This window comes from Trichosurus vulpecula, chromosome 1 (assembly GCF_011100635.1).
Source record: "Trichosurus vulpecula isolate mTriVul1 chromosome 1, mTriVul1.pri, whole genome shotgun sequence".
NCBI lineage: Eukaryota > Metazoa > Chordata > Mammalia > Diprotodontia > Phalangeridae > Trichosurus > Trichosurus vulpecula.
Genome location: NC_050573.1, coordinates 556,822,352 through 556,838,447, shown reverse-complemented (window position 1 = coordinate 556,838,447; position 16,096 = coordinate 556,822,352). Strand labels below are relative to the sequence as shown.

The window sequence follows — 16,096 nt, the reverse complement described above, 5'->3', positions numbered from 1 at the left end:
AGCTAGCTGTTTGTCCACAGCCAAGTTGGGGTATCTGTCTGGTCCTTGATTTCCTTATCTGAAAAATGAGACAATTGGACTAAGTGACTTCTCAAGTCTCATTCAGCTCTAAAGTTATAATCCTAGGAAGCTAAATGAGGGTACTCTTCTATTTACCGTTTATTTCCTTCATGTCTTATGGAGAAAGAAGAAGTCAGTTAAAAGCTTGAAAAAACAAAAAATTAACCCCCAAGCACAACTGAATAATACCATTTGACTTGGGGCTTCCACTACTAGAAATATGATCTAATCTGTTACTGAAAAAGAAAAAAAAAACACCCATCTGTATAAAAATGATGGTCAAAGCAGCTTCACTTGTAACAGGAAAAAAAAAGATTTCTGAGTTGAAAGGTCATTCTTGGTGATTCAAAAGACCCCCTGACCATCAGTTTCCTTTACAAAACTGCCAAATGGGCATACAGCCTCTGCTTGGTTTTCCCCTGCAGTAAAGAGGAACTTGCTCCCTCCCAAGGCAGGTAGTATCATGTTGGGACGACTCTAGTTGATGGGGATTTTTTCCTTGTAGAGACTCTAAATGTTTACTTTTTCCTGTCCCCTACCCTTTGCAACTTTGACCTTCTGCTCCTAGTTGTGCTCTTTGGGGTCAACCAGACACAAAGAAAAACAAGATTAAAAAAAGCAGAAAACAAAGCCACCCATCATGTCCCCATTGAGTCTTCTCTTCTCCAGGCTAAACAGTCTCCTAGTTCCTTCAGCTGATCTTCTCAAAGCGGGGTCTCCAGTCCCCTTACCTTCATGGTCAACCAATTCTTCACATTCTCCAGTGTGTCAGTGTTCTTCCTTTAATGTGCTTGAAAATGACACATTAGAGCAGGAGTTTTTCATTTTTCATGTGACATGGACCCCTTTGGCAGTGTAGTGAAGCCCATTATGAAACCCTCCTCAGAATCACGTTTCTAACCAATTGAAGGAAATGTTAAGTTTCTCTATGAAAATGAAGATATATTTTTTCCCATCTAAGTTCATGAGCCCAGAGAACATCTGGGTACCTCAGGTTAAGAGCCCATGCTTGAGATCTTGCTGGCCAGTACAGAGCACAGAGGAACTCTCCATAATCTCCTCTGTTTAGGACACATTGTCTTTCAATGCAATCTAAGGTCTTGTTAGCTTTTTTGGCCACCATCCCACAGCACAAATTAAACTTGCAATCCCCTAAAATCCCTAGGTTGTCGCACAAACTATTACTTGGCTGCGCTATGTGAAGCTGATTTTTTTATATGAGGGTGGCACTTTGCATCTTACTATTAATTGTAACTCTCTTTAATGAATTCTTCTACCTTATCAAGATCTTTTTGTCACTCACAAAGCTAGCTGTCTCACACAGCTTCATGTCATGTGCAGATGTGATAAACATACCTTCATTCAAGACATCAAAGAAAATGTTATACTGTAGAGGACCAAGGACAGATCCCATCCTCCAAAATGATATTGACACATTAATACCTGCTCTTTGTATGCCTGAGGATTGGGGAGATTGAATAAATTGTGACATATAAATATAATGAAATGTTGCAGTGCTTTAAAAATGGCAAATAAGAAAAATAAGAAAAACACAAAGATGTAGGAAATGATTCAGAGTGAAGCATGCACAAAGACTTCAACCATGTGGATAGTAATTAGCCAAATTTTTTAAAATACCGAAGTTCTAACATTTAACAAACCTATTATATTTGATGAACCCTAACATTCTCTCTACTGACTAAAGATTCATTTAAAATGTTGGAACCAGATATTCAGAAAAAAGGAAGAGTGCTTAACAGGAGCCGTGTATAGCTACTCAATAAATGCTTGATGATTTGAATAAATGTCAAAGTCCAATGTAGAGAGTGTCCAAAAATCAGTTCAGTGAACTCTATTAAGGCTTTTGGGATACCTTGTACATGTGTTAGTTATTATTATCATTTTGAATTTACTGTGAAAGGCTAAACTCTAGGTTTTGCTCTTTTCACTTAAATCCAAAATAAATAATCACAGAATTGATTTAAAAGAGACCACAGAGGTCCTCTAGGTCAATCTCAACCTGAACAAAGACTCACCCCCTTTTTTCAGCAGATACCTTTAATAAAAAGATCCTAGAGAATCATAAGGACTAATTCTACCAGAAGAATGAAATAGGGCTGTGGCAGTATACAAATGTATAGTAAGGAATGACTTCAAATAAGTTTATGATTTTCAGTTGTATTACATTTTTCAAGGCATTGAAAACAAGCATATTAATTCAAAAGCCAGATGAAAGATCTCTGAGCATATGTAACAAATCATACAGACCACATAGTGGTAAGTAATGACAATTTTTAAATACTTCATTTTAAAACAAAAGAAATAGACGTGCAAGATACACCTCTCAATAATATTAATTTATGTCTATGATGCAAAGTTAACAGAGAATTTACATTTAATAGGGAACATACTTCTCATGAAGGAAAATAGTCACATGATATCAACCAGCAACTAGCACTACTTATCGTCTCCTTCCTTCCCACTACCACCCCAGACTGCCCCTTCACCAAAGAGGTAACAATTCCCTTTTCACAATTCCTCAAAAGGAATCAACTTAAAATTTTAAGCTGGTGTCTCCATAAACTTTCATTTTGGTCTAATAATTACAAAGAAATTCAACGTTTTTACAGTGCCCCTTTCTGAGCTAGGAATAGCAAACCTTGTCTGAAAGAGACTAGGCCTGTGGATTTTGTGCACTTGTTCAGAGAAGATACTATATCTAAGAAGACACTTTTCTGTGATTCAAGGCTAGCATTACTACAGTAAAACCTGTCTAGGAATCTCCTTTACTCAAAGGACAACACCAATCTCTCTTCCAAAGTCTACCTACATAAAAAAGCCAAAATGTAACAAAATGACGGGTGGTTTCTTCTGTTAAGCTCATTGTTATTTGTTAAATCTAACTTTTTTTTGAGGCAATCTGAGTTAAGTGACTTGCCCAAGGTCACACTGCTAGTAAGTGTCTGGGGCTGGATTTGAACTCTCATCCTTCTGATTACAGGGCCAGTGAACTATCCACTACACCACCTCACTGCCCTAAATCTAACATTTATTATCACTAATAAAAACCATCCAATCAATGATGATTAAAAAGTATTTGCTTGAAAGCTTCATGGAAATGACAGCATGATTCTTGCTCTTCTAAAAATTTTAAAGGAAATTTCTAGTGATATACAGCTGTCCTTAAACAAGGCATTGACTGTAATTCCATAAGTTAATTCGCCATTGATTACAGCTGCTTCCAATGATTGATAGAAATCATTTAAATTCCATCTACCCACTATGTACCTGTTTGTGTAAGAATCACTGGAAGGGCCATCTGCCCCCTCCCCCACTTTAAATCTTAGTAGATGCCAATGTGCCTTTATTCAGGTTAATTATGGTTTATCAAACCAGGAGGGGGCATCCACTCCAGTTTTCAATTTGATGTTGAACTGTTTAAATGTCTGTTCAAACTCCTTCTGAATCCCAGCAAAGTAAGCTTCAGTGGTACTGAGGAAAATTAGTTACTGGTTGTGTAATACTTTCACCCCACTTCTAGAAATTTCACTTTCACAGATGCATCATTGTGTATTTAAGTTTGTTTTCCTTTATGGGCTTGGAACAGATCCTTTAACCACTCAGTCTCTAGCAAAGTGTTTATGTCACATGGTCCAAGATTCAGTTCCTCCAAATCAGAAGATGCAACATATTTTCAGACACCTGGTACTTCTATATGTTTTCACAGCTATTCATGTATTTTGAACTATTGTGCTCACACTTGCAATTTAAAAAATTAATAGCTCCAACTAGTGTATTTCCATCTTTAGCCCACAGTGTCTGGCTATCTGCATTGTAGTCAAATTGTTCGTGGAGTTCTAGAGATGTCATCTTAGGTCAGGTCAAATTCCCTCTGAATGTGTACCATCTGGCAGAATTGGGAGGAGCTAGTTTCTGTATGTTTTCATATTTTTTCTTACAATCTCTTATTTTTTCAAGCTGAGCTTCCAGTTGATGGCCCACCGTTTTTGAGCCATGACCCACCTTCTTAGAGGTAATTTGATGAGTGTGAGGTTTTTAGACTACATTTTCTCATAAATTTTAATTTCTCCATTAGCACAGTCGGACAAATTACGTCCACTGACCCTAACATTGTGATGTCATTTTGGTCCTCTTTAAGCATGAAAGACAAAAAACTGTTTCTCCCCTGGAGAATTTTCTAATGTTTTTCTATGTTCTCTGGCCACTCTGAAAGTCTTTCTCCAGTGATCCCCTACCCACCCCCCCATACTCTGGTGCTATCAGTCATGGCTTGTATTTTGGGTTTCTGATAGCCCAAGTCATGCTGGTAATGAGCACTTCAGATTCCTGCTAAGGCCTTGCTCTCAAGAATTTTCAAGTTCCCCAAGATTAGCCACCAGGATCTTTGCTACTAGATTTTGGGAGAGGTTCTTGGGTCACGAGCAGGCACTGTCTCTGATGTCTGCACGTAGCACAGATATATTGAGTATACTATCTGAGGGCAAGAAAAGGAGGGGAAGTAGTCCTGGCCCTATTCTGGTCTCTCCACCAACCTCAGACAGAGGATGTCCTTGATATCCTAAACAGCTGGCATAACCTCCTGCTCCCAGTACCCTTTTCAGATCAGATGCAAGAATCCCATCTAGGCATTTTGCCTTCACTTGAATACCGCTGATGAGGTGGGGAAGCCAGACTCCCAAAACAGTCCATTCCACTTTAGGATAGTTCTAGCTGTGAGGAAGGTTGTTTTGGGGGGGACTTTTTTGTTTAGTAAATTTTTATTCTGAACTTAATCCAAATAAAATGGGGATTTGCAAAGGAGAATGGAAAAAGGATTATACATGAGACTACAACTATCTATTGTAGTGTACAACTTGCTTTTCTTTTTAAGTGTATAGTAAAATTAGCCTGTAGCTTTCAGCAATCACCTGCTTGTCTGACTTTCTGGTTTTCCTTTTGTTCTTTTCTTTCCATTAAAAAGAAAAAAAAGATGTCTTAATGACCCTTCCTTCCTTCCTTCCTTCCTTCCTTCCTTCCTTCCTTCCTTTCTTTGTTTCTGCTATCCCTATTCTCCCTTGCCTTCCTTTCTTCCTTTGAAAAAGAAAAAATTCTTGTAACAAATTTGTCAGCAAAAACAAAACCGTATGTCTCATGCATTTTGAGTCAGTCTCTGTCAGACGGTAAGGAAGTTCTTCTCTGTATCAAAAACAGAAAAAGAAACAAACTTTTCTAAATTTTCCTTTTTGCAGCTTCCAACTGTTTCTAGTTCTTCTGAGCTACCCAAACAAACCTAATCTCTCTTTTCCGGTGAAAGCCCTTTTATAAACACTTGATTTCTTTCACTTGCTTATTTCAGAGCCTCCCATTCCAGACATTGAATTTATTGCAGTACAAGGAGGTCCTTTACCACCCCTGAGTCTGTGGAAAGCAGACGACAGAAATGGACCCATCAGGTCAGTAACTATGGCTTTTTAGAGCAATTGGCTGAAGTGGTGAGAGAATGGTACTGATGAGGCCAGTAACTTTAAGTGCAACAATTCTGTTTTTGGTTCCATGCCCCTGGACTTCACCCTTAATCCTGTGTCTTTGACCATGATAGAAATGCTTGACCAAGTATACTTAGTCCAAAGGGATAAGGTCATAAATAAAACAAAACAAATAACCAAAAAACCCACCTGTGGATGACTCACTGTAAAACATCTCTATTGGAAAATCAGCCAAGAAGGCGCGGTGGGTTGGCAGCATGATTTCAGAGTACACAGAGTACATAAAATGTAGCTGTTAAGATTTGCAAAATGTTTGTAACCTGATTCATCTCCATCCTGCGGTGTAAACAATGATTTGTTCTGTGAAGCCATTTAGATGATGAATTCCAATCTCCAGAAAGGGCTGCAGATGATACATTGCATGTTTAGGACAAGACATCCATGCACTCTAGGCAAGGTTCTGAAATTGGACTGGACCACACGTTACTATCCAGGAGAAGCTTCGAGCCTTCACTGTAATGCATGACACTTGACTTATCATAGAATACATATCTAAGGACCATGGAAATAAGGATTTCTGGGCATTGAGGAGATATTCATTTATAAAAGATAGTATTAAAACATTTCCCATGTTGTGCCCTGTCTGATATTGAAAGCTCAGCAAGCTGCCTATCTTCCCCACCCACCAAATTCGCATATCTGCGGGAATCCTTAATAGTCTTTTTAATGAAATAACTCTGGATTTAAGAGAATGCAGTTTTAATTTTCGATTGTCCTTCTAGTTCCACCCTTTGCCCCAAACCAGCTCTCCTCCTAGCTCCCTCAAAGGTCCCTTTCCTACTCTATCACCCCTCCCTGGCTTTTCAACTCCCTTTTGTGTTTTGTCTTCCTCAATTAGAATATAAGCTACTTGAGGGCAGGAACTGCCTTTCTTTTTATTTGTACTTAGTACCTGGCACATTTTGTTGTTTAGTCATGTCCTACTCCTTATTTAGGATTTTCTTGGCAAAGATCCTGGAGTGGTTTACCATTTCCTTCTCCGGCTCATTTTACAGATGAGGAAACTGAGGCAAAGATGGGTAAGTGACTTGCCCAGGTCACACAGCTAGAAAGTATATGAGGCCAAATATGAACTCAGGAAGATGAGTCTTTCTGACTCCAGGCTCTATCCGCTGCACCACCTAGGTGCCCATACCTGGCACACAGTAAGAATTAATAAAAGTGCTGTGTGTCTCTCTGTCTGTCTATCCACCTGTCAACCTATCTATCTTTTATCTCTGTGATCTTGGAAAAATCCCTTCCTTTCTCTAGTCCTCATTTTTTCTGATTTCTCACTCTCTGATTATATATTTGAATCCCTGCTCCATCGGGATATGCTGTTCTATGCATCTTCTAAACTAGTGGTTCTCAAAATGTGGTCCACAGACTTCTGAGGGTCCACAGAACCCTTTCCATGGGTTCCACGAGATCAAAATTTTTGTGTTATTCAGTTGTATCTGATTCTTTGTGACCTGTGGACCATAGCATGCCAACACGGGCCCTGGAGTTTTCTTGGCATTTATTGGAGTTTTGCTGTTTCCTTCTCCAGTGGATTAAGGCAAACAGAGGTTAAGTGACTTGCCCAGGGTCACACAGCTAGGAAGTGCTGCGGCTAGATTTGAATTCAGGTCTTCCTGACTCTGGGGCCCAGTGATCTATCCATTGAACCATGCCTCCTGAGGTCAAAACTGTTTTCACAATAATACAAAGCTTTTTGGGTTTATTAAAATTCCCTTCCCTTTTCCAACTACATATCTGTCTGAGGCCAGATTTTTTTCACAGACATCAACCAAAACAGTATATCACAACAGATTGAATCCAGCAGCATACAGGAGAATTCAATTGTCTCCTGTTAAGCTAGACATTAAAGAGATTTGCAAAAGTATATGAAATGCCACTGTAATCACTAATTTTTTGTAAAACAGTTATTTTTTCATAAAATATAGTATTTTAACATTAAAAAGGTTTGTTAGTGTTGCTTTGAAATAAATTAACGAGTATTTTAAAAATCTATCAGTTTTCATTTCTAATACAGTAAATATCAATAAATATAACCTCCATAACAAAAGTTTCTTGGGGGTCCTCAATAATTTGTAAAAGTGTAAAAGCATCCTGAGACCAGTGATAATTCTCATGACATTGACAGATAAGAAAAAAGGCATGGCATGATATATAGGAACATTGTGTGGGATCAGAGAATCAGAGAATCAGAGATTTTGTCATGGAAGGAAGCACAGGTGCTATCTTGGAAACTGAGACCCAGGTAAATGAAGTGTCAGAGGCAGGATTGAATCAGATTTAGAATTGTCCAGAGTCGTCATACTCACAGCCTGTGTGCTGCTGTATAAGAGGCCCGCAAAACTCCTGTGTTGACAGAACCAAATGAAAATGTAATTGAGAAAAATGTTTAACAAAAATACAGTGTAACATATATGATGTTAATTTGGAATTTTCTAAGTCAATATGCCACTCATAGGGCTCTTTTTAAAAAAAATTTGTTTCTTACCATTGATCTAGTTCAGTCTCATTTTACAACAAGGGAAACTGAGGCTTAAGGTTTAAATGAGTTACTGAAGGTCACAAAAGTCACAAGCGGAAGACTGGGATTGTGAACCAAGGTCCTAGCATTCTGATTTTTTTCTCTGTGCCACATTGCCTCTTGGACACATAGACTCTTATTTCTCTTGCTTTTCCATTAGTCTCCAGATAGCCTATGTCCAAAGGTGTTTTGAATAAAGTTTTGCAGTCAATGTTAAACTTGTATTTCATGAGAGGAATTGCAGTGTAATGTATTGAGAGTTAGATTCAGAATCAAGGAGGCCCAAGTTCAAGTGCTGCCTCGAACACCTACTGTGTTATACTGAGCACCTCACTTACCCACTTGTTGCCCCTGAACACTAAGTTGCCTAGAAGTTATGGACCTGCTTTGGTAAAGGAGCTCCTTTTACTCATGAAATTACATGTCAGATAAAAAAGAAATCAGTTTGTCCGTCCTGAGGGAGAGAGTGGTACTTTCGTAAGACTAAGCAGAGCAGGGTGACCAATGATGGGACCCTGAAGGAGAGGTGGAATTAAGACTAAGTGGCATAGTAGATGGAGTGTTGGCTTTGGAGTTAGAGTTGAGTTTAAATCTTGCCTCAGACAATTACTGGCTGTGCCAACTCGGAGTAAGTCACTTAATCCCTGTCGGCCTCAGTTTCCTTATTTGTGAGACAGGAGTAACAATAGCCCCTACCCCACAGGGTTATTTTGAAGATTGAGTGAGATTAGTGTTCTGCAAACTTTATAGCTACGAATGCTAGCTTTTATTATGATTAAAGACAGCTGCTTCCCTTCACCAGGTTGAAGCCTGGCATCGTTTGCCCTATGAGAATGGCAATCAACAGGCACATCCCAGTACATGGCTGATAAGAGGACATTTTGTGTAGTTGACACAGTAGAGATGAGTGCGATGCCAGGTTGTATAAAGGATAGGAAACTGGAACTTGGAGTCAGGAAGACCCAAGTTCAAATCCTACCTCATATACCTACCATATGACTCTAGGCTTCAGTTTCCTCAGCTGTAAAAGCTATAATTTTTCCAGTAGCGATGTATGGCTATGAGTTGGACTATAAGGAAACCTGAACACTAAAGAATTGATACTTTGGAATTGTGGTGCTGGGGAAGACGTTTGAGAGTTCCTTGGACAGCAAGGAGGTCAGATCAGTCAATACTTAAAGAAATTAATTCAGGAAGCTGAAGCTTAAATATTTTGGCCACATAGCGAGAAGATGAGACTCATTGGAAAAGACCCTGATGTTAGGAAAAGGAGAAGTTAATGGCAGAGGATGAGATAGTAATGGAAGCGGTAACCATGAACATGAACAGACTTTGAGAGATAGGGGTTAGAAGGGCCTAGCTGCTGTGGTCTGTGAGGGTCATGAAGAGTAACACAGAACAGAACACCACCACCACCACAACAACAACAGAAGTGGGGTAATAACAGTACCTGCCTCGTAGTGTTGTTGTGAAGCTCACAGGACATGATACCTGTAAAACTCTTTGTTAACCAAGATGCCAGTAATATTTCTGTGCTTTTCCATTCTCTTCCCCCTGAGGCTACCTCTTTAAAAATGTAATTGAAATCTGGGTTTATAGAGATCTATGATTATGCAGTAAATACTTGATGAAGGCCAATATTTTTTGTTTTCTTTTTCTGGTGTCATTGAGAACTACAGAGCAGAACAGTACACACACACACACACACACACACACACACACACACACACACACACATTGAGGGGGTTGATGATGGACAATATGAGTGCAAAAATGCAGATTTTATTAATATAATCCATAGGAATGGTTTATGAGGAAAATTTTTATAAAGGTTTTTCTGTACTTTTATACTTTGCACTTTGGAATGCTGCTAAACACTCAGTTCTTATTATAGTGTGCATTTATATGGTACTTAATGGTTGCAAAACAGCTTCCTTTGATCCATGCAAAGAACCAGGAGGCAGACAGCACAAGTGACGTTACTCCCATTTTTACAGTGGAGGAAAATGAGATTCAAAGAGAGTTATCCAAGGTCATTCAGCCAGTAAATGACAGGGCTAAGACCCAGATCTTATGATTTCAGCTCTAGGGCTCTTTTTAAATTTTTATAAGCTCGATGAGTTTTGAAAGATGACTGCATTCTTATAAAAAACAAACCTGTTCTACACATCTGGAGCTGATTTCCACCCTGTACTTCTCATTTTTATTGATATTGAGATTTTATCTGTACTTCCTGCTGGTTGGTTTTCTATTAGTTGTATAAAGAATTAATTCAAGAGATAAATATGTTATTAAAAACACTGTGTCTGCTTGTGGGCATTTTGTAGTGTCTACAATTAAAGCAGGAATTCTTCTGTCTGATAAATCTTATAAATTACATAAATATGACATTTTACCTTTCTAGATATTTTTTTCCATCAAAGAGGGGGTCATCTGGGTTTACATTGTCCCCATTCCTACTCTTTCCTTTGAAAAGGATTTGGGGAGGCAGAGCCAAGATAGCAGAGAAAGGGCAGTGACTCCCCTGAGCTCACAACAAAGCTCTTAAATCTTTAAATAATGCCTCTGAAAAATCTTTAAATAATGCCATAAAACAATTCCTAGAGTGTCAAAACACACTAAAGGATGGGGTGAAATAATTTTCCAGCCAAAGACAACTTAGAAAGTTGGCAGAAAAGGTCCATCCCACCAGGGTGAGAGTGGAGCACAGTTCAGTGCAGGCTCTACCAGCACAGACCCAGGAAGCAAGCCTTGGAAGCCACTGAATCACCAATGGCAGATGTTGCTTCCGGAGCTCTTAGGCCACAGATGGTAAGAGGGTAGAAGAACTGGTTAAACAGAGATTATAGGGGTCTTTTTTGGTGGCACTGAGGCAGGACTCTGTTGCTTTACCCATACTTGGATCCAGGTCACAGTCCTGGGTGGCAGACCTGGGGCAAGGAGGAGTACTAGCATAGAAGATCTTCTGGCTGCAGTGGAGCAGGGACACTCATCACAGTTCTAGGGCAGAAAAGAGTGCTTGTGTTCACTCACAGACCAGGGCACAGGCCAGGAGAGTAGTGAACATATCTCTCTTTAGATCATACCACTTTGGAATAAATGAACACTCATAGGTCCCTAGAAGTATCTCTGAAAACAGCTACACAAAACCCTTGCAGCTTGGGACAGTGCACCCTTGACCCTGGAAGCAGAGTGTTACTTGAACAAGGAGTTAAATGTCAAGAAATAGGCTGGAAAATGAGCAAACAGAAAAAAATATTCCAACCATAGAAAGTTACTATGTTGACAAGGAAGATCAAAATACATACTCAGAAGAAAACAAAGTCAAAGCCTCCAAGAAAAATGGGAATTGATCTCAGGCCGTGGAAGAATTCCAAAAGGATTTTGAAAATCAAAAAAGAGAGATAGAGGAAAAATTGGGAAGAGAAATAAGAGCAATGCAAGAAAACAATGAAAAATGGGTCAACGGCTTGGTAAAGGAGACACAAAAGATACTGAATAAAATAACATCTTAAAAAACAGAATAGGCTAAATGGTTTAAAAAAAAGTACAAAAAAACCATTGAGGAGAAGAATGCTTTGAAAAGCAGAACTGGCCAAATGGAAAAGGAGGCACAAAAGCTCATTGAAGAATATAATTCCTTAAAAATTAGAATTGGGCAAATGGAAGCTAATGACTATAATAAATCAAGGAATAATAAAACAAAACCAAAGAATAAAAATACAAGACAATGTGAGATATCTCATTGGAAAAACAACTGACCTGGAAAATAGATCCAGGAGAGATAATTTAAAAATTACTAGACTACCTGAAAGCCATGGTTAAAAAAAAAAAAAAAGCTTAGTCATCATCTTTCAGGAAATTATCAAGGAAAATTGTCCTGATATTCTAGAACCAGAAGGTAAAATAGAAATTGAAAGAATCCACTGATTAACTCCTGAAAGCGATCCCAAAATAGAAACTGCCTGGAATATTATAGCCAAATTCCAGAGTTCCCAGGTCAAGGAGAAAATACTGCAAGCTGCCAGAAATTCAAGCATGGCAGAGCCACAGTCAGGATGACACAAGATTTAACAGCTTCAACATTAAAAGATTGGAAGGCTTGAAATATGATACTCTAGAGGGCAAAGAAGCTAGGGTTACGACCAAGAATCACCTACTTAGGAAAACTAAGTATAATCCTTCAGGAGAAAAATGGAAATTCAATGAAATAGAAGACTTTCAAGCATTCTTTTTTTAAAAAAAAATTAATTTATTTTTAGTTTTCAACATTCAGCTCCACAAACTTTTGAGTTTTAAATTTTCTTCCCCATTTTCTACTCCTCCTCAAGACAGCATGCAATCTGATATAGGTTCTACATATACATTCATATTAAATGTATTTTCACATTTGTCATCTTGTAAAGAAGAATTGTAAATGATGGGATGAACCACAAGAAAGAAGAATCAAAACAAAAAAAAATAGAGCAAATAGTATGATTTGATCTGCATTCAGACTCCAAAGTTCTTTCCCTGAATGTACATTGCATTTTCCATCATGAGCCTTTTGGAGTTGTCTTAGAACCTTGCATTGCTGAGAAGAGCTAAATCTATCCAAGTTAGTCATTGCACAATGTGGCTATTACTGTGTACAATGTTCTCCTGGTTCTGCTCACTGAGCATCTGTTTGTATATGTCTTTCCAGGTTTTTAGGAAGTCTGCCTGCTCATCATTTCTTATAACACAATAGTATTCCATTACTTTCCTATATCACATTCATATACTAGCCATTCCCCAACTGATGGGCATCCCCTCAATTCCCCATTCTTGGCTACCACAAAAAGAGCTACTATAAATATTTTTGTACATGTGGGTCCTTTTCCCATTTTTATGATCTCTTTGGGATACAGACCTAGAAGTGGTATTGCTGGGTCAAAGGGTAGGCACATTTTTATAGCCCTAGTTCCAAATTGCTCTGTGGTTGGATCAATTTACAACTCCACCAACAATGCATTAGTGTTCCAATTTTCCCACATCTTCTCCAACATTTATCATTTTCCTGTTTTGTCATGTTAGCTAACCTGACAGGTATGAGATGTTACCTCAAGGTTGTTTTAATTTGTATTTCTCTATTAAATAGTGATTTAGAGCATTTTTTTCATATAACTATAGGTAACTTTAATTTCTTCCTCTTAAAACTGCCTATTCATATCCTTTGACCATTTATTAATTGAGGAAAGACTTGTATTCTTATACATTTAACTCAGTTCTCAATACATGTTAGAAATGAGGCCTTTTTCAGAGATACTGGTTGTAAAAAGTCTCTCCCAGTTTTCAGCTTCCCTCCTAATCTTGATTGCATTGGCTTTGTTTGTGCAAAAACTTTTCAATTTAATGTAATCAAAATCAGCCATTTTGTATTTCATAATGTTCCCTATCTCTTGTTTGGTCATAAATTCTTCCATTCTCCATAAATCTGACAGATAAACTATTCTTTGCTCTCCCAGATTGCTTGTAGTATCAGCTTTTATATCTAAATCATGAACCCATCTTGACTTTATTTTGGTATATGATGTAAGATATTGGTCTATGCCTAGTTTCTGCCATACTATTTTCCAGTTTTCCCAGTAGTTTTTGTCAAATAGTGAGTTCTTAACCCAGAAGCTGGAGTCGTTGAGTTTATCAAACAGTAGATTACTATAGTCATTGACTACTGTGTCTTGTGTACTTAACCTATTCCACTGATCCATCACTGTTTCTGAGCCACTACCAAGTAGTTTTGATGATTGCTGCTTGATAATACAATTTAAAATCTGGTATGGCTAGGCCACCTTCCCTAGTCAAGCATTCTTGATGAAAACACCAGAACTGAATAGAAAATTTGATTTTCAAATACAAGACTCAAGAGAAGCATAAAAAGGTAAAGAGGAAAAGGAAATGATAAGGAACTTAATAAGGTTAAACTGTTCACATCCATACATGGGAAGATGATACTTGTAACTCATGAGAACTTTCTCATTCTTAGGGCAATTAGAAGGAGTATATATAGGCAGAGGGCACAAGTATGAGTTGAATACAAAGGTATTTTATGTAAAAAAATAAAATTAAAAGGTGAGAAAGGAATGCACTGGGAGAAAGGGAAAGAGAGAGGTAGAATGGAGTAAATTATCTCACATAAAGAAGAAAATGCTTTTATAGTAATGGGGGAGGAAGGGGGAGAGAATGAACCTTACTATCATTAGAACTGTCTCAAAGAAGGAATACTATACACACTTAATTGGGTATAGAAATCTGTATCACCCTTCAGGAAAGTAGGAGAGGAAGGGGAGAAGTAAAGGGGGGGGGCATGATAGAGGAGGACAGATTGGGGAGGGAATAGTCAGAAACAAAACACTTTTGGGGAGAGACAGGGTGAAAGGAGAGAGAGAATAGAATAAATGGTGTAGGGGGGGATAGGATGGAGGGAAATACAATTATAAATAGTAACTGTGGAAAAAATTTTGAAGCAAGTCTTTCTGATAAAGGCCTCATTTCTCAAACATATAGAGAACTAAGTTAAATTTATAAAAATAAGAGCCATTTCCCAATTGATAAATGATCAAAAGATATGATCAGTTTTCAGATGAAATAATCAAAGCTAACTCATTACTGATGAGAGAAATGCAAATTAAAACAATTCTGACATACCTCACACCTGTTAGATTGGCTAATAGGACAGAAAAGGAAAATGACCAATATTGGAGGGGAGGTGGGAAAAATGAGACATTAATGCACTGTTGGTGGAGTTGTGAACTGACTCAACCATTCTACAGAGCAATTTGGAACTATGCCCAAAAGACTATAAAATCATGAATACCTTTTTTTAAAATTTAATTTATTTAATATATTTAGTTTTCAGCACTGATTTTCACAACAGTTTGAATTACAAATTTTCTCCCCATTTCTACCCTCCCCCCCACTCCAAGATGGTGTATATTCTGGTTGCCCTGTTCCCCAGTCAGCCCTCCCTTCTGTCACCCCACTTACCTCCCATCCCCTTTTCCCTTACTTTCTTGTAGGGCAAGATAAATTTCTACGCCCCATTGCCTGTGTATCTTATTTTCTAGTTGCATACAAATTTTTTTTTTGTTTTTGAACATCTATTTTTAAAACTTTGAGTTCCAAATTCTCTCCCCTCTTGCCTTCCCACCCACCATCCCTAAGAAGTCAAGCAATTCAACATGGGCCACACGCGTATCATTATGTATAACCCTTCCACAATACTCATGTTGTGAAAGATTAACTATATTTTGCTCCTTCCTAACCTATCCCCCTTTAACCAGTTTTCTCCCTTGACTCTGTCCCCCTTCGAAAGTGTTTGTTTTTGATTACCTCCTCCCCCATCTGCCCTTCCTTCTATCATCCCCCCTTTTTATCTTCTTCCTCCTTCTTTCCTGTGGGGTAAGATACCCAATTGAGTGTGTATGGTATTCCTTCCTCAGGTCATATCTGATGAGAGCAAGATTCACTCATTTCCCCTCACCTGCCTTCTCTTCTCTTCCTACAGAACTGCTTTTTCTTGCCACTTTAATGCGAGAGAATTTACCCCATTCTATTTCTCCCTTTCTCCCTCTCTCAGTGTATTCCTCTCTCAACCCTTAATTTGATTTTATTTCTTTTAGATATCTTCCCTTCATCTTCAACTCACCCTGTGCCCTCTCTCTCTCTCTCTCTCTCTCCATATATATATATATATGTATATATATGTATATATACATACACACACACACATATATATACATACACACACACACACACACACACACACACACACACACACATATATATATATATATATATATATATATATATATATATGCATATTCCCTTCAGCTACCCGAATACTGAGGTCTCATGAATCATACACATCATCTTTCCATGTAGGAATGTAAACAAAACAGTGCAACTTTAGTAAGTTCTTTGCGATTTCTTTTTCTTGTTCTTTTTCTTGATT

At 38.1% G+C, this 16,096-nt stretch overlaps 1 protein-coding gene across 1 annotated transcript in view; it reads left to right on the top strand.

Moving 5' to 3' along the window:
* Nucleotides 1-16,096, top strand: part of SUSD1 (sushi domain containing 1) — a 278,160-nt gene that overhangs the window by 193,092 nt on the left and 68,972 nt on the right. Inside the window, exon 13 of the mRNA XM_036749351.1 lies at nt 5,417-5,513. Coding sequence (XP_036605246.1) covers nt 5,417-5,513 — 97 coding nt within the window. The remainder of the gene's footprint in view (nt 1-5,416; nt 5,514-16,096) is intronic.